General features: G+C 43.6%; 1 protein-coding gene across 1 annotated transcript in view; it reads right to left on the bottom strand.

Moving 5' to 3' along the window:
- megf6b (multiple EGF-like-domains 6b) overlaps nt 1-20,014 on the bottom strand; it is a gene marked incomplete at its 5' end in the record, with an annotated part of 164,035 nt that overhangs the window by 117,439 nt on the left and 26,582 nt on the right. Inside the window, one exon of the mRNA XM_083771715.1 lies at nt 17,120-17,224. Coding sequence (XP_083627841.1) covers nt 17,120-17,224 — 105 coding nt within the window. The remainder of the gene's footprint in view (nt 1-17,119; nt 17,225-20,014) is intronic.

The following is a 20,014-nucleotide window of genomic DNA, read 5'->3' as shown; positions in this document are numbered from 1 at the left end:
AGCCATTACTCTTGACAATTACGCAGCAACAACACCTCTCCTCATCCTCCCAATGCTGCACATTTTAACCCAGGTTACTAATAGGAAATAGGTGTAACTTTAACATCGTGGGAGAGAGCAAGGCAGCGGGTGAGAGAGAGGCAGAGGGCCAAGGATGAAGGCCCGTTTCAATTGAAACTGGTGAAACATAGCAAAGGCCTCCTATGCACGACCCAAAAGTAAGTCATCAGTAGATGTTTTATTTACTAAATATGAGCAAGACATTTTAAAATCCTATATATAGCTGACACATAATGAATAAGGAAGGCAAGGCAGCTGCATCCATTGCATTTTGTATGGAAATGAACCAGCTGGAGAAATAACCTACAAAACCATTTTACAGAAGTGTCTTGTAAATAAGTCAAGTCCACATGTGTAACTATAACTCCCAGCGTGTGCTAAATGGAACCAAATGCCAACTCCTTCTTTTGGGGGGGTGGGTCCATTTGGTTCTATTTGCACACTCTCTGTGTCAAAATGACACCGAGGTTTTTTACTGTACACGATGTTCAAAGGAGCTCCCCCTAGACGACGCGGGGCCGTTAAAGGCACGCCACGACAGGCCGCGGGACACTTACCGAAGAGGTGAGACCTCTATTCAGCTGCGAGTAATTGTAGAGTAGCCGTGGCTAATAGGGCTTGAACAGAGGTACTCTCAAAGGAGAACATCTGAACGGGACCCCCCCCCCCCACCCCCCCGCCAACAAACACCACCAGCTCCACACACCTATACTTTCTATATACACCAGTATTGTTTTTAGCAGCAAATTTAGATTTTAGTCATAGTCTCTTGAATAGTTTTCATTTAGTTAGTTAGTCACATTTTAGTCTACTTTTAGCCGACTAAATATCAGAAGATCTTTGTCGACTAAATCTACAGTTGATTTAGTCGACTAAAATGTATTCTGGCGGGCCTCGATGCCGTCATAATGACGTTTTTACACTTGCTGAAACATTTTCATGCATGCAACCAAGCGTAAAATGACTTATACTGGATCTCTTGTCCACTAGTCCCTTCCTAAAATGTTAGTTTATACTTTTTATTTGTTGACAAAATTGTCAGTATATTTAGTCTTAGTTTTAGTCATCATAGCTTAGTGAAAAAAGGTAGTTGACGAAAACAACACTGATATACACCGTACACGTATACGTACATATATGTATTTTAGGGGTGGGCAAAAACATCGACTTATTGCGATTTTTTAATGCCATGATATCAATATTGAATCACCAAGTTCAGAATATTTTTTCGATATTTATGCATTTATTTATAAATCCATCATGAAGACTGTTGTGAGTCGACACATGTTGGCTTTCTTACTTTTATAAATAAAGTACCTTGATTTTGATCCACCCTCTCCTCACTTTTAAACCTTTTGAGTGCTCGGATCTGGGTCTGAGAGAGGCTAAATCTCATCAAAATGGCGGTCCGTGGCTCAAATGCCGAACAAATAATGGACCTTGAAAAAGGTTGAAAACCAACCGGTCTAAAAACGCATGCGTGTCGGCAGCGCACATGTGCGACGTCTGCAGCCGGCAAAATTCGGAGATGACAGGTTAAAGAGAGAGAGAGAGAGAGACGGAGAGAGCATGTGAATGAGTCAAAGGACGATTTGTTTTAGTGACACACTGTAACACAGTCAGAGGGGTTCAATTTGATGACCTGATAACCTGTCGTAAACATGATCTACAGTAAGTGGTTGGATCTGTCTACAGCTATACTGTCGTTCCCATCATTGCCCTTTCACACCCCGCCACACTGTCTTTCTTTTCTGTCTTTGTGAGGGGGAGGGAAACCTTTCCATGTATTGTACTTTGCACATAATTGCACTTGCATTCTGCGCATTATTTAACTGTATATTATCTACATCCCGGTTGCTAAATGATTCTCCCGTCATTTCTCTCTACTCAGCATTGCTGTTAAAGGTTTTACTTGCCGTCGCTACCTATACGCGCAATACGCACTATGAGTAGGGCAACAAAATGTGCCAAAAAGTGCCACGCTGACCCTCAAAATAACAAATTTCTCCGCGGCTCCGCCGCATCATCATATCTTCCCTTTGTATTTAGGGTTTCTTCCTGGAGGCTGAAACCTTGACAGTCAAACGTGCCAATAAAATTAAAAAAACAGTGACACTATCAATCCCTCCCCCAACCCCTCCCCCTTTATCATACAACAGCTGTGGGTGCGGCTTCAGTTCAGGTGGATCTCCATCCATCACTGCGGGCCCCAAGGCAAACTAGGCATACTTAATGAACTGGTGGGGGTGTCCACATAAAAAAAAAAAATTTAACTAATACTGTACACTTTTTTGATACAAATTCTTCCTCCTTTTATATATAATAATAATAATAATAATAATACTGTAAAAAAAATGTAATCACAAAGTCCAGCAAGTGTTCCTTCCCACAGTGTTTAGTGCCAGTGTTGGCACATTCTCACATGTCTATGAGGACAACTAAAGTCAGGAAAAGTGCTGACATCTACCTTGAAAAGGATCAAGGCTTGGCACATCTCTCTCTCTCTAGGCCACGAGGCCAGTGTTTGATGACAAGAAAATGTGACTCCCTCTCTACCAAAGTGGGTTCAAAGTAGAACAGTATGTGTCTCTGTGCCACAATAGAGCGTGGCAGCCCCGCCCCCTTCCATGACGACGCCAGGCCCAGGAAATAATTCTCAATGCATTTTCCCCATAGACATTTCAAAAAGTATTTATTTAAAGACCTTTTAAGAGTCGTACAAAGCCAACTCATGTTGTGACAAATCATGACAACAAACACAATATTTTGGACCAAACAAATAATTACAAAGAAGAAAAACAACAAAAAAAGTGTTGTTTTCTTCTTTCTAATTGTTTGTCATGATTTGTCACAAATCGAGTTGGCTTTGTACGATTAAAAGGTCTTTAAATAAATACTTTTTGAAATGTCTATGAGGAAAATGAACAGGGAATCATTGCTCTATCGCTCTACAGAGCTACCAACCTGCACACATTTTGTGTACCAACCACGCAATTCTAGGTGTCTATACGCCTAGAATTGCGTGGTTGGTACACAAAATGTGTGCAGGTTGGTAGCTCTGGCTCTATACCAGTTGGACTAAATTTAACACCCCGATCACTCAGGAAAGTTCACCAGGTTATTGATATCAAAACCGATCACATCGCTCCACAGCCTGGGAGCGCCCGTTGCACAACACTCGATGTTGCGTAACGTCATCGAAAATTTACCCCCCCCCCCCCCCCCTGTTTAGCCGACGAGACTGAAAATCTTAAAACGTTAATAACTCTTGAACTAAATCATAACATCTAATTCTAAGCAAAGATCATGTGTTAGACGGCTCACCGCGGTCCCGTCGCTAGTCGCGGTAGATTTAATCATACGTCCCGTTGTTGTCGATCGCCTCTGTTTTGGCTACATCGCTACAGCCACACCCGGGATAACATCCGGTCCGTCTGCAAATGTGCTCCGCTGCTATAAATCACTTGGCGCTCTGATTTAATGGATTAAATAACCCCGGGCGATCAGGGTGTTAGTTTCCTACTTCTTCATTGATCGGGGTCCCCAGGGCTCTGTACTTTTCCCCTTTTCAACCGATCTACACTTTTTGCCGAATGTTTGCCTATATGCCATCACCAGAAAAGGTCAAAATGTGTTCAGGTTTAACCTGGATTATATTTTATATCAAGTATTGTCTTGTTCTATATCAGACCTGAGCATTGTACGGGCCAAATACGGCCTGCCAGCTGACTATGACCGGCCCGCAAAAGATTACTTGATAATTAGAAAATAAAACACTTTCATTACCATATGGGTGGACTAAAACCACATTGCTTTTATTTTGAAGCCCATGTATTCTCACACTGCACGCAATCTGCACGTCAACTATGCACGTGAATTGCATGTGATTGAGAACCTGTCTTCCTTCCTTCACCCCCCCTCATATGTGAAAATGTCTGCTTTTTGGATTTATTGGTGACAACAGCGTTGGTGAATGCAAATAGCCATGAAGCCCAGCTAAGCATGCAGCTCCACAACACCAGCTAATTTTGATTTTAGTTTTAGTCCTAGTCTCTTGAATAGCTTCCATTTTAGTCACATTTTAGTCACCTGTAATGGCTTAGTGTTAGTCTAGTTATAGTTGACTAAATATCATAAGATTTTAGTCGACTAAATCTACAGTTGATTTGGTCGATTAAAATGAAATTTATTTTTTAAATGAATCGTAATGACTGTTTTTACACTTGCTGAAAATAGCCGATCTACAAGCTCACAATGAGCTTGTAGATCTTCTATTTTCAGCATGCAACCAAGTGTAAAACTTTCCAGACTGAGTAGCGAAGTGACAACGGAACGTAGTGAGATCGTTGCTGGAAGCCAGGCAGGTTACCGGTTAAACAGGAGGGCAAAAACAAACAAACAACCAGCTAGAAATCACAATGTCATGGTATTTCAAAAGGTCAAGGATTTAAGAGAGGTCAACCGGTGGCTTTTAACACTGAATTCTTCACGCGCTACATCCAACCAGGGAAACTCCCCCCTGTCAGGTGTAAAGGAGCAACTTGGACACTTGGATCACATTAGATAAATGACACAGGGGTGAAAAATGGGTTAAAAAATCATGGGATAATTTCTTTTTGTTAAACGAAACACGCTCTATGTCCAACACCCCATCCATCCATCCCAGCCGTCTCCTCCGTGGCTACATAACTCGGCGTCAGCGAGGCAGCGTCCTCCTGGCAATACAGGTTAACACATTTAGACCTGACAACTGATTCTACAAATGTCTTCTAAAACATGACAAACATGTTTCTATGTCACTCAAACATTTTCAAGTCAAGGACCCCCAAATATATATGTAATTGGCCTAACTGAAAACATGTTGTTCCAGGGACCCCCCCCCCCCCCCCAGAAGCAAAGATTTGAGTTAAAAACGTTCGCTGTGAAGATTTGCGCCATATTTTCACGGTTTTTCAAAAATATTCAAAAATATAAAAAATATTTTTCAATAGCTATAGTACATATATGCTTAAAACACCAAAAGGGGTTCCCCTTCCCGCCCAAAATGGGTCAAACTAGAAAGGTGGAGACCATCAACGATTTCTGTTCTTGATTCATTCTGTCTCGCCATTTCTATTAGATATTGTGTGATGTCACTGATGATTCGACAATATAATGTCTGATTGGACATTATATTGTCGAATCAGGAAATTTCAGAAAACAACCTTTTTTTGTTCATTGAGTTCAATAACCCCAAAAGTATTAACAAAAGGTTTACTTTAGGTGAGTTCTCGGACCTGCCATAGAACAATAGTGTGGTTGCCCACCTAATAAGTGCATGCATAAAGTGAGTATGCACATGGATAATGGCCTATCTATCGGCCGGGCTACACCAGGCTTTTCTCGCGCGTTTACGTGCACACGCGAGCCCCGCGTATGTGCACTTAAAATAGGACTGGACCTAAAAGCGCGTGTGCGCGTGTGTGCATATACGTGTAAACGCGCACACAATCGCCCGGTGTAGCCCGGCCGTATAGGTGTGTGTGTGCGTATACGCGTGCTGAAAAGCCTGCTGTAGCTCTGCCGTTAAGTGAGTGGCAAATCGAGTGGCAAATTGAGTTTAATGTTGTTTAATGCAATCAGATAAGACCTTTTGTAGGCGTTCCCACAGAACACCCGGGTATGATGATGATGTCACACGCATACCCGCTATAAAACACTAAGCATTAACAGTGTGGATTTGGGGTACAAGAGAAAAGAAAATAAATAATATCAAATGGGTCTCTATTGGCACGTGTGGCCTAAAAGCAAAACTGGGTGTCCTTGAAAAATTCAAACGTTTGAGAAACTGCTTTAAGACAGCTTTCGGATGCAGTGGTTAATGATTTAGTATCGTCCAGCCTGTAGGTCAATACATAAAACGTTTGGTACAACGCCGTGTGCAAACACAATCAAATGTGGATGTCACAGCATAATTCCTATTTGCTGATAGGTAACTTATAGGACTTTATGTAGACTGAGATAGCTTTTTATGCCGATTTATAGCATTTTATGTAGACAGCACTAGAATTGTATGTAGACATAGCAGTTTAAAGTATGCATATATCATTATATTCCACAATTTGTATTGGTCCACAAACCATTTGCACAAAGTGAAAGAAAAAAATAACTATTTAGAGAAAAGTGCTAAAGGGGGTCTTTAACAGCTTTGGGTTCATGAAGTTATATACACGCCTATCTATAGCCAGGGTCAATTTGAGGACTTACAACTGTGCCAAATAAATACGTACTGTACAGCCTGTTACCAGCTAATCTCCGGCACCGTTAACCCAGTCGATGCCAAATTATGCACCCACACTCCCTGGATGCCAACGATGAACCCATAGACTGTAAAAAGTATTCATGACCATGTTTATTAAGGTAATACAGTCTAGGTGAAGTTGGGCCCAAATACATGGACTTCTATGGGGCTATGGGTTTTTCTGGGTCCAATGACAGCGCCACAACAGGCCATTATATGAACTTTCAGGAAATCCCAATTTCCTCAGTGGCTTCACATATATCATTATATTCTTCTGTTACGTTCTTAGTTTATGCATGTTTCATGATAACTACTTTTTGTATGTGATGTATTGCCATGCTTTGTGTTCTTGCTTAAAGGGGAGTTTCGCCCTAAAACTGTTTTATTACCTTTAGCTGTCATCCTACAGTCCTTTAAAGACGTGCAGAGGTGTTTTCATCCACATTGGTCCTTTCCTGGCTTCTCCCCCAGACTCCTATAAGAGCGTCTGCTAAATGTCTAATTTATAGGGGTTAATGTATGGTTCTGGTATGTCGTTGTTGGTTCTCTGTGGCACCATCTCAGTGAACATTCCACAGGAACCCAGCCAGCTGAACTGTGGAGGGTTCACATTTTGTAGCAGTCATGCTCCAGAGCATTAATTGACTCTGCTATTCAGAGCCATCTGTCAACTAACCTAAACTTTGAATACAGTAGGTTCTATTCAATAAGCAACGTGTTAAAACCTCGTTCGGTAATTGGAACTCTATTGTGAGTCTTCTGTGCTCCGCAGACATTGTGTGCTGTTGCGTGACGGAGAACATTGTGACCTTTTTTTTTCTTTCCTGTATTCTGTCCAATTTGGTGGTCAGGGCAGGGTAGAAGAATAACCCCAAACTGTCCAGCTGGCCAGACTGGTATGGATGGACCACAATCCCAGTCGATTTATATATATATTTCTTTAGGTTCACACTCTATAACGTACGACGAATTAGACCGTTCCTCACCCAGGAATCAGTCCAGCTCCTAATCCAGACAACAGTCTTGTCAAAACTCGACTATTGTAACTCCCTCCTTACTGGCCTACCAGCATGTGCACTTAAGCCTCTCCAGCTGATCCAAAATGCCGCAGCTCGCTTGGTCTTCAACCAGCCAAAATTCTCACATGTCTCCACCCTGCTCCGCTCCCTCCACTGGCTCCCGGTCGCTGCCCGCACAGAATACAAAACTCTGATGCTGGCATTCAAAGCAACCAAAGGTATGGCTCCCCCTTATCTTGCAAGTATGATTGAACTCTACAAACCCTCCCACGCACTCAGATCAGCCAACGCAGGGAAGCTGGAAGTACCCTCACTAAAAACGCCGGGACAACGCTCCACACGTCCCAAACTCTTCTCCCTTCTGGCTCCAAAACTGTGGAATGCACTTCCCATTGCAGTCAGAACTGCAGCATCACTCCCAATCTTCCGCCGTAGTCTGAAAACCCACCTTTTCATGGCCCATAGCACTTATCCTACCCCCTTAGATAGCATTTCTGTAGACTTAGATAGCATTTGATACAGACTTATAGCATGTTATGTAGACAGCACTATAATTGCATTGTATATAGTCATAGCACGCCATAGTACATATGTATAGCATAGTAGTATAGATATATAGTTTATATGTATAGTCTCATAATATAGATATTCCACTGTTACTTTCTTAGCTTACGCATGTTTCATGATAAATGCTTTTTTGTGATGTATTCCCATGCTTTTTGTTCTTGCTTAATGTAAGTCGCTCTGGATTAAGAGCGTCTGCTAAATGCCTAAATTGTAAATTGTAAATTGTTTACATTGTTATCCCACAATATTTTTTACCCCATTTTTTCACCTGTTGCCCAATGCCTAAACTGTAATCCTGGCCGCTACTCTCCCTCTGCCAGCCTGGGGAGAGCCCCGAAACCGAAAGTGAGCACATGCTTCCTTCAATCATGAGGATTCTTATCACCTGACAGGGGTTTGTTTCCCCCGGTAAGACGTAGCACAGTGGAAGGAACACGTTATTCCAACCAGTTCCTTTCCCCTCCATCAGGCCCACCATCTGACCAGGGGGAGACCAGGATTACACACTGCCAGACTGGATTACCAGCCAAGGTGTCTGGACCGCTGAGCCACGGCCCAGGCCAATGTTTTCTTTCTTGACAGGCAACATTAAACTGAGACCCTCTCTTATTCTAATCAAACATGAACTTGGGGGGTCATGAATCCAAGCCACTTCTCAGCTGTAAAGGATAATGACGCTATAGCTATGCTCCTAAAGGTTCAAAGACAGTGTGTCCACCGCTGAGGAAAGCATGCCTGGGATGCTTTGAAGCGTACATTACAGAATTATGATAATGATGACAGGCATCATCAGTAGGGGCTCGTCCTGAGTGATGCCTGGAGCAGGCTGGCCCTGCTGGCATCACCGTGACCCCACAACCCCCCCCATCTCCCCCCCAAAGACATGAGCTTATTGGTCCACAAACCATTTGCACAAAGTGAAAGAAAAAAAAACTATTTAGAGAAAAGTGCTGAAGGGGGTCTTTAACAGCTTTGGGTTCATGAAGTTATATACACGCCTATCTATAGCCAGGGTCAATTTGAGGACTTACAACTGTGCCAAATAAATACGTACTGTACAGCCTGTTACCAGCTAATCTCCGGCACCGTTAACCCGGTCGATGCCAAATTATACACACACACTCCCTGGATGCCAACGTTGAACCCATAGACTGTAAAAAATATGGACAAAGCGTTCTCCGGGTCTAACATGAACGTAAAATGAGGCCTGTCAGTCCTTGTATTGTAAGTCGCCATCTTTCTAGATCTGTTTTAGCCCAGCTGGCCATTGGCTGGCCCAGACAACTAGGCGGGACTTCCCCCCTTCTTCTCTATCCCGATCATAGACTGTAACGGTAGCCACGCCCCTCAGAACATGCGCGACTTTATGGTCATTTTTTTTATAAATGGGACCATAATTTTCCAAAAATAATATTATGACATTAGAAATGAGACTTTAAACTAGTGACTGGAAGCAGAAAGTATTCATGACCATGTTTATTAAGGTAATACAGTCTAGGTGAAGTTGGGCCCAAATACATGGACTTCTATGGGGCTATGGGTTTTTCTGGGTCCAATGACAGCGCCACAACAGGCCATTATATGAACTTTCAGGAAATCCCGATTTCCTCAGTGGCTTCACAAAATATCTGTCTGACTGCCCCCCTGGATGAACCTCTGCCCCACATTTTTCAGAATGACCTGTTATAGCGCCACCAGGAGGCCGACTTTTGAAAAATTCATTCTTTTGATATTACTCCTCCAGATTCTGTCCAAAAATCCCGCAAATCGTTACAGTCATGTATCTGTCCGATATTGCATATTCCATCCTAATTGGCTAACATTGGCTTTCAAAGTTTGCAGTATTTTTGAACAAAAAGCCTCAAATCATGAACGGCACATGCAATTTACGTGAAATATTTTTTTTGCTGTGTCACTTATTTTGCTTTTTAGATCAGTGTGGATCAGCGTGGCACCGAGTGCCATGCTACGAGCTTGTAGATCTGCTACTTGTGTGCACATCTTTGAATTATATATTCTTTCACAGTGAACATTTTTAACTCTTCTGCTTCTGCTTCTGGTGGGGGGGGAACTGCCCATAGATCCGAAGTCCCGTTAGTCCGAACATGCACTGCTCCCGTGCTTGCGGTTAGGTTTAGGTTTGCTCCCGTGCTTGCGGTTAGGTTTAGGTTAGGGTTAGAGATAGGGATAGTAATTTCGGAACAATGAACCTTCTGACTAATGACACGTTACCCTGGTGGCGTCCCTGGAACGACATATTGTCAAATGGGGGTCGGTGGCCAAATGCATATCATTTTTGGGGTCCTTGACATGAAATAGTTTGAGAACCACTGATATAGAAACAGATTTTTCAGAATGTGGTTTCAAGTCTTAATCGGTTATGTGGTCATAAAGAAAAGGCAAGTTACAATAAGATCAGTTTTCAATAGGACACTGTGTGCAGCTGAGGCTGATATAAGCCCAGATGTTGGCTGGTATGAAGACATCTGCCCTGCCAGAAAAGTCTGAATCGATTGGAAGCTCTTGATCCCAAAGGACACCACTTGACTGCCGATGACAGGCATGGATATTCTCTGCGGTCCTTGAATCCAATTAAGGACCCAGGGCAAAGAGGCTGGTACTATTTTAAATGGTGAAAGGTTTGAAGAACCACCAAGACACACCTGATAAAGTGCATTACAAAACAATGTGCTCCCCAACAACTTCAATGTGCAAGAATTGTAAGAGCGATTTTGGGCTTCCAATATGCTTATGACTAAAATGGTACCGTTGGAATTTGTATATGAAAGTGCATCATTCTTATTTGTGCATAATCCATTACCACCCCTTACCACATGGGGTATGTGCATTGGTGTGTAGCGACAAGTGACGCTTAATTAACTTAATTAAAACAGCATAAATTATAACATGATGATCAGTGATCGCAACATAAAAGCATGTCCCCATCAATCAGATGTAATTGCTTAATCTTTTTTTAATTAACTAATTGTTCTCATTGTTGAGACAAATGCCCGTTCAAAATAAAATATGAATTACTAGAATTTCGCGGCCGCTTTGCGGCCGCTCATCCCAGAGTTACTTTGCCGCGCACTATGGGAAGAAGGAAATTGCGGGAGTTGACTCCACATGTAGTAACGGATGGGTTATTAGTTATTATTATGTGTCCTTATTAGTGTAGTGTAGTGTAGTCAACACGTTATGGCTCATACACACTGCCCGGTATTTGCTCCGATTATGCTGTCAGGGAGCATTTTTGGCGCTGGCCGACAAAACCCCTGATCTGACGTTACTGGTAGATCGTGATCTACCTTTTGGGCACCGCTTAACTCAACCTTTTTTGTCACACTTGTCACAGGGCACACTTTTCATAGCCTAAAAATCTCGGGGCACACCTAGATATACGGTTTGTGTACACTGTATATACCGGTGTGTATATATAGTAAATATATATAGTAAATATATATATTATATATATATAATATATATATATAAATATATATACATATATAATATTAGTGGTCCATGACATGAAAATGTTTGAGAACCACTGCTGTAAAACATTGGACAATGATGTTTGACACTTTGACAGTCAGCAATATTGTTGCTTATTCTAGATTTATTTTCTGACTTGATCTGGCCTGTTAACATTTTCATAGACCTGGTTGCTTGTTTCCCTCTCAGTCAATGTGGCAACCCTGGTCAATGCCGTGTTGACTGTTCTGTATGATGATTTAGCTTAGCACACAACAGCTAGGAGGATGCAGCAGGCTGATGCCGTCATGTTTAACAGTATTTTGCGCAATTTATGTCCCCGAATTTATGGATATGGACTTATGGCTCCATCGCTGCCTCTTTCTTTAGTAGAAGTAGAAATTTAACGTGTTGCTGACTGTTTACCTCCCTCTCACACGCGCGCACACACACACACACACACACACACACACACACACACACACACACACACACACACACACACACACAGCTGACGTCCTCTCCCACCGACGTCAGCTGTTCATTTATCTCCTTATTCATACACGCTTTGAGCTGAGAGAAGCTATAAAGCGCCTTTTAAATATGACAATGCATATATATCAGCTGCACAGTTCAGGCAAGTGTCTGTGGCATATGTAACTTTAACAAAATAGGTTTGACAGCTTAAATCCGCGCGGCAGTGTTGTGTGTGTGGGACACGGGGTAGTGTTGTGTGTGTGTGTGTGTGTGTGTGTGTGTGTGTGTGTGTGTGTGTGTGTGTGTGTGCGTGCACTGGCAGTAGGGAAATAACAAACGCGATCTGTGTAATCGTAGTAGTTAGGTACAAACCAAGTAGTTTCTAAGAACAATGTTAATGTAACTAAGACATTCGCTGAGCGACCTATATTTTAAATACAGAGATTTAGAAGGAATACGCGAAATGGTGAGGCGACTATAGGTAAGGTTTCTCTGCGGAGTGCGGAGAGAGAGATCCATAGGGGAGATCACATTACAGCAGCCAAAGAGGGAGGGGGGGGCTGAGAGCTAGTGACGGGTGTGGCTTGGTTGAGTTGGTTGAGTTTTCATTGGCTAGTGGCCACATCTGTATGGGCACATCTTTTATGGGAACATCTTTTCATTGGCTAGTGCCACATCTTTTGCGCCACGTGACAACTTTACAATTGTATAGATAAGACAAGACATTGTCTTATACAATTCCACTTAGCACAGAGCTATAGGAGACTTACCAAAATTAAAAGAAAAAAAAATACAAATGACTACGTTTCACCAGACGTGATGTAACTGAAAAACAGATATGACAACCCCTCCCCCACCCACCCCCCAGACAACTATTGGGAGCAGGAGACTAATTAGGTCCTTGAAAGGCATAAACACGAACCAATTTCTATACACAAACACGCCAAACCACATGAAAGCAGCACATCGCCACATGCAATAGGAATGTTCAGACAACTGACAACATGCAACGGGCATTAAAGGATGAGTGAATCCGTGTGATGTGTGTTGTGTGTGTGGCTCCGTGCGTTATAGCTGCCTGCTGCCGACCACGGCGTTTAGCTTATATGTAAACATGTGACAACATGTGAGGAGGGGGGGATATGGACTGACTGACAGTTCCGGGAACACAACGAAAAAGACCACAACAAGTAAGCACAACTGTAATAATAATAGCCCCGTCTGCAGCATGCGCCTGCTGCCTGGGAGCTGTCCGGTATACGCATGCAGTCGACCCACGTACTGCGGTTATCCTGTGGCAGCTCAACAATGTGACAAAGTTACAAATAGAGGCATTAGTAGCGAGCTGGACCACCAGATATATAATATAACGGGGGGGAAACCGCAGATCAGCGCCACTTCCAAAATATCATTATCAGAGGTGATGTTATTACTCCAAAACTTGCAAAACGTGCTCCAAAACTATATGGAATGCACTTCCCATTACAATCAGAACTGCAGCCTCACTCCCAATCTTCCGCCGTAGTTTGGCCATCATGGCCTGTAGCACTTGCCCTAGCCTCTTAGATAGCACTTTACGTAGACTTAGATAGCATTTTATACAGACTTATAGCATGTTACGTAGACAGCACTAGAATTGCATTTTATGTACCGGTAGTCATAGCACATTATAGTATATATGAATAGTATAGTATAGTATGTATAGTTTCATTATATAGATATTCTACTGTTACGTTCTAAGCTTACGCATGTTTCATGATAACTACTTCTTGTAAATTAAATATTGCAGATGTTTAAAGGACCACTTCACCACTTTTCAACCTATCTACATATAACAGGTCCTCACTAATAATGATGATAAAATGGCACAATTATTTTCCTACTCAGTCTGTGTCTCATATAGGAGGGCTGTGGGCAGTTCCAAAACCCAGTGACCAGTGACATCATCGATTGGGAATCCAAGCTAATAGAAACTGCAGGCTTTCTAGTCCTGAAAAGTTGCAATGCCAAAATGGAAGCCATCGTCCTCACGATATTAAAAATCTAAACATTCAATTTTGTTTTCACCGGGGAAAAAAAACATTTGAATTACTCCACTGCGCCCTCTACCGATATTGCCAAGAGAAACCCCTCATAGAGAAGAGTTTTCTTTCGGGTGAAAACAAATCCCTTTCTGGCCAAAAAGTACCTTTTAAAATATATTCTTTATCCCACGATTTTGTAACCCATTTTTCACCCCTGTGTCAATCATCTAATGTGATCCTGGGCTCTACACACCCTCCACCAACCTAGTCGCCATATATGGGGGACATGGGGAGAGCAACGGACTTGAACTCATGCTTCTTCAAAAAGTACCTTTTATACGTGTGCTGGGGGGCTCAGAGTGCTTCCACTAAGGAAAGTAGGCTTTCTAATTACACAACCCGTCTTTGTATTGGTGAGTAGGTAAAACATAATTTTTATTTTCGCTACAGAGGACATGCTGGTGTCCCCCGGAAGTCGACAGTAACATAGCTCTAGTCAAAATGTGTCGGCATTAGAGCTATGGACCAGAGCTATATATACTGTATATATATCGCCTGTAAAATACATTCGCGGAAAATGTACGTCAGAGTAAGGACTTGGAAGAAACATCTTTGTCGCAAAGATTTACATCTTCTCTGGCAAGTGACAATATAGAGCTGGAGTTGAGTGATGGGTCCTAGACGTTATGCATCACCAGGTGTCAGGGAACTATGGCACAATGGAAACAAGTCCCCGGGATCCTTTTTTATATGCTATCCTTTTAGCCTTGATTGTGCCACGTCTGACTAATAAAGTATTCAATCAATCAATAAATCAATCAATCAATCAAAAAAACCTGCTCAAAGTGACTGATGATCTCTGGTAGGTATAGCGAGGAATGAGATTGCAGAGGGCGTTATGTGGTACCAATAGAATCCATTTTGCAGAATACAAAATACATTTTAGTCGACTAAATCAACTGTAGATTGAGTCGACTAAAATCGTATGACATTTAGTCGCCTAAAACTAGACCAACACTAAAACATTCCAGGTGACTAAAATGTGACTAAAAACTAAACGAAGACCAGTCAAGAGACTATACGACTAAAAAAAGAAAAATTGCTGACTAAACCAACAGTGCAACGGTACAGATCAGCCGTTTGTAACCGTCAGTAGTACAGCGCCTATACCGCACAACGACGACGACTTGATGTCATTCTGTTTACCGCAAGTGAACGGGGAGGGGAGGTGAAGGGGGGGAGGGGGGTTATGTGTGCAGTTCTGTGTAATGCTATGCAGCCTTTTCCTGGGGGGGGGGGGGTAGTATGTGGACACAGCCAGCCAGCACGGTTGAGTTGATGTTAAACAGATGTCTTCCATCATTCATCACTGGATTGAAACCCGCAAGGAAGAGCCTGGAGAAGACACTCCATCAGTGGCCTCCAGCTGTGCTAGCAGCACCTCGAGGAGCGTGTGTGTGTGTGTGTGTGTGTGTGTGTGTGTGTGTGTGTGTGGGTGTGTGTGTGTGGGTGTGTGTGTGTGTGTGTGTACGTGCGTGCGTGCGTTCTCACATAGCCTCTGTCCTAAAATGCTTAAGCCTCTTTCTTGTTCAAGTATTAAAGAAGCCTGCTGGAAGCTATGGGTCAGGTCGGCGGCACCGCCACAGAGAGCTGCGATCCCCTTGGGGAGAAGCTGTCACTCTTAGAGGGGGGCCTGCATGTATGAGCTTGGTGACGGGGCTCTGCTGTACGACCAGACAAGAGGCTGTATGTACCGTACATACGTACGTACGGTGCCTGCATGCCGGGGGTTTATCACATGGCTATACCCCCCCCCCCCCCCCCCCCAACAGAGACCTATGTGTGTGATAACCATCTGCTGATGCTGCTGGAGTAGGAAGAGAGAGCTGGGTCTGTCCCTGGGTCCCTGGGTCTGTCCCTGGGTCTGTACCTGGGTCTGTCCCTGGGTCACGAAGCTCACAACTCTATAAGCCATATCTCCAAAACTTCTGGGTCAAACTGAACAACCAATATGTCAATTTGAAGCTTCGATTCCCTGCTTTCACATAACATAAAAAAACGACTTAGCCTCAGTCAGAAACTGTCACATAATGTCTGCGACCCACAAACGGGGTCCTGACCCACTGTTTTTAGAACCAGTAGCCTACACTGTAAAGGGACTGTCTCCCATTGTTCGTCAGGTTCCTGTAGCTTTGAACTTGGGACGAGCGCTGAAGGCCCCGTCGTGTTATGGTGTCTGTCTGCTGCACAGGGGCCAAAACTAAAAAAGGATGGACAGTGAAAAAGCAAAAGCACAAGGAGGAATTTCCTGTCGTGTGGCGTTATCGGAAAAATAACAACATCCACCGCTGTTTTTGTTTCAACGGCACAACTTCCACAATATGTGTCCGGTTTGCTGATAAAATTGTTGGACTGCTGGTGGTTGGCGAAGAAGCCAACTATTTAGCTTTTTGAGATGTGAAGAGATTCCTATGTTCATTATAGTGGAGGGAAACGTGATCACTGAGGTATAGTCGATTAATTGAGGGCTTGGGGGATTTGGCAGATTTTTTTTTTTTTTAATAAAACGGCAAACCTGTTATCAGTATGTCCTCCGAGTTTAAACTACCTGCTAAGTGCTTGTACTGAGTTTAAACTAACTGCTAAGTGCTTGTACTGAGTTTAATCTACCTGCTAAGTGCTTGTACTGAGTTTAAACTACCTGCTAAGTGCTTGTACTGAGTTTAAACTACCTGCTAAGTGCTTGTACTGAGTTTAAACTACCTGCTAAGTGCTTGTACTGAGTTTAAACTACCTGCAAAGTGCTTGTACTGAGTTTAAACTACCTGCTAAGTGCTTGTACTGAGTTTAAAGTTAAACTACCTGCTAAGTGCTTGTACATAGTTTAAACTACCTGCTAAGTGCTTGTACTGAGTTTAAACTACCTGCTAAGTGCTTGTACTGAGTTTAAACTACCTGCTAAGTGCTTGTACTGAGTTTAAGCTACCTGCTAAGTGCTTGTACTGAGTTTAAGCTAACTGCTAAGTGCTTGTACAAGGCCCCAAAATGAAACGCAATTCAATTGGATGACACAGATGGCTGGAGAGACAAGAGATGCCAGGAAAGTGCGGGAATAAGAAAAAGACAGTCCGGGGAATAACATGAGGTGGATGGAAGAGAGAGAGAGAGAGAGAGAGAGAGAGAGAGAGACCACCAATATATATAAATCCACCTGTACTCACCATACTGGCAGCTGGGCCCGTTGAATCCCCCCGGACAGTCACACAGCTGGGTGGATCCCGCTCGACAATGGCCCCCGTTGAAACACACCCCATAGCTGCACAGGGCTGCACACAGAGAGAGAGAGAGAGAGAATACGTGAGTCAAACAGAGACACCTGGCCGTTGTCACAGAACATCAACATCTCTGCGGTGTGAGTGAGACACACACTGACCACCTTTTATCACACTCACAACACTCCATCATCGGCCTGTTAACACCTAGCTAAGAGGACTGACGCTGATGCTCCTTGGATCACACAACCCCCCCCCCCCCCACCCCACCTCCACCAGTTGGCTCATTTTAAAAGCAGTGGAAAGTAGGTGTCAGGCATTCGGCCAAGATCGAGAACTAATTCCACCCAGCCTTAATGTTTATGGGAAACTAATGTTATGGTTTTAACCTGAGCGGTGGGTGGGGAAGGAGGATGTTCGTACTTCCACCGAAGACGGACCACCAAGGCGATCCACATCCCCCAGCCCGCGGGTCTGTTAATGTGTGTTCCATTCATTCATTTACCGAGCTATAGTTAATTGTTGTAACGTAACGAGGTGTTTGCGTGAGTTGTGTGTGTGTGGGGTGGGGTTGCTGGGTCAGAGAGCCAAAGGGTGACGGGCGAGTGCTGCTAATCCATCTCTGAGAGCCCCAATGGCCATACTAGCTGCTCCAATCCCCCTCCTAAGGTGTAGGTTTTTGTTGTTGTTTTTCTTCTCCTAGGTATAGGTCAACCTGCTATCTCTCTCGTTATGACATGTGCAATTCAAGGAATCCGGGATTCCTTGAATTTGCACAAAACAAGCGCGTGAGATCACACGTGAATCTGCCTCAGTGGCGCATGGCATCACATTCCATATACTTCACCACAGACGTTTGCATAAATCACTCCTTCACCTTTCAGTATCTGTGCGTGCGTGCGTGCGTGCGTGCGTGCGTGCGTGCGTGCGTGCTTGCGTGCGTGCCTGCGTGCGTGCCATCTTGCATGCATGCTTGTGTGATGTGTGTGATTCTAATAACTCCACAGAGTAATATACAGCCGTGTAATCCCGGGCCTGTCGTTTTGGGCTCTAGCTGAGTACGGTACTTAGCGGTGATGGCAGAGGATTGATGTCTGTGATTCTGCTCTTCCTCCTACTGGCAACATGTACACACTGGCTGGGCAGAGCTAAGGAGAGCCGCGAGGGTTCCATCTAATCACAAGAGGAATGCAAGCATCAATCCCTGTCCAAGTGATTACATACCCCGCCGTCCAAAGAAAAAAACGCCAGTTTAATGGGGGGAGCCAATATTAGCAGCTGCTCATCTAATCCCAGAGTCTTTCTGACCATCATTTCATTTCGACGCCATACTTATGCCATATATAGACTTTACTGATATCCCACTGTTGATATCAACATGTCTAGAAATGATCTGTCAGTGGTTCTCAAACATTTTCATGTCAAGGACCCCCAAAAATCATGGGCCGCCAACCCCCCCCCCCCATCTAAATATGTTCCTTCCAGAAGCAAAGCTTTGAGTTATAGAAACGTTATCTCTGAAAGAATATTCAAATATTTGTGCCACATTTTCACGATTAAAGAAATTGCAGATCTACAAGCTCGTAACGCTTCTTTCTTTCTGTGCTGGCCCGGTTCCGGCAAGACGCCCCACGTCCAAAACGGTAGAGAAATGAGAGGGTTACCGTGTGGGGGTCCCTCTACTGTACTGTACTGTCACTGTACTGTACTGGCACACCCAAAATCACCATATATACAGTTAATATGTGAATGTGTTTGTGTGTGTGAAAAACAGATGGCAGTTTTGAGTGTTTGTGAAAGCACCAACATTGTCCTAATTGACCTATATAGCTAAGCCCCTCCCCAAACTGCTATGTTCCAATCAAGGTCAAGGACCCCAAAAATGATATGCATTTGACCCCCCCCCCCCCCCAACTAAAAACATGTTGTTCCAATGTTCCAGGGACCCCCACAGAAGTGAAGATTTGAGTTAAAAACGTTAAAAACGATTTGAGTTAAAAACGTAGCAGATCTACAAGCTCGTAGAAGGGGTTCCCTCAGATGTGTCTCTGGTTTGGAACTGGACCTCGTCATCGACAGGATTGGGGTGGGGGAGTGGGGAGGGGGGTTGACGTGACATTCTCCAGAGGAGATGGACATGAAAAAGTTGGCGTCTCTAATCGGCCGCGACATGCCATGGGGTCATTTCATCCAACTGTCTGTCAGCAGATCCAGACTAGAGGGAAGCACAGCCTAAACATCCGCCTGTCAGCCCTCAGTGGCCCCACACACACACACACACACACACATCTGCTCAGCACTAGTTCTACCATGCACTTACTGTACACGCACGCACATTTTTGGGAATGTTTTTGGAAAACGTTTTGAAATAATCATAATAATATATATATTTTAAAATGTAGGAAATGTGTCCCCGACCCACTGTTTGGGGAAACGGTGACGAAGCACATTCAGCATTTCTCTGGTCTGGTCTCGGTGACGCCGGTGAAATGGCTCCGCCAACAGGAAGGAGAGATCGTGTAATCTCCCCCCATGTCATGATGACTTCCAGTTCCTGCCATTCTGTGGCGACAGTATAGCTCCAATGCGCCGTAGTAGCACAACTTAACCCAATTAGGCCTGACGTAGAAATTAAAATAATGTCTTGTAAAGTTTTACAAGACAGTTTTCTGATAAACCTCATGTTTCTACAGTATACGTCAGTGGTTCTCAAACTATTTCATGTCAAGGACCCCCAGAAATCATATGTAATTGGCCGCCGACCCCCCACATCTGAAAATATGTAGTTCCAGGGACCCCGCCTGGAACGCAAATATTCAAAGATTTGGGGAGCAAATATTCAAA

Source organism: Protomyctophum parallelum (genome assembly GCF_964188405.1).
Source record: "Protomyctophum parallelum genome assembly, chromosome: 8".
Taxonomy (NCBI): Eukaryota; Metazoa; Chordata; class Actinopteri; order Myctophiformes; family Myctophidae; genus Protomyctophum; species Protomyctophum parallelum.
Note: the sequence above shows the minus strand (reverse complement) of the source record. Positions and strands in the feature narration are given on the sequence as shown.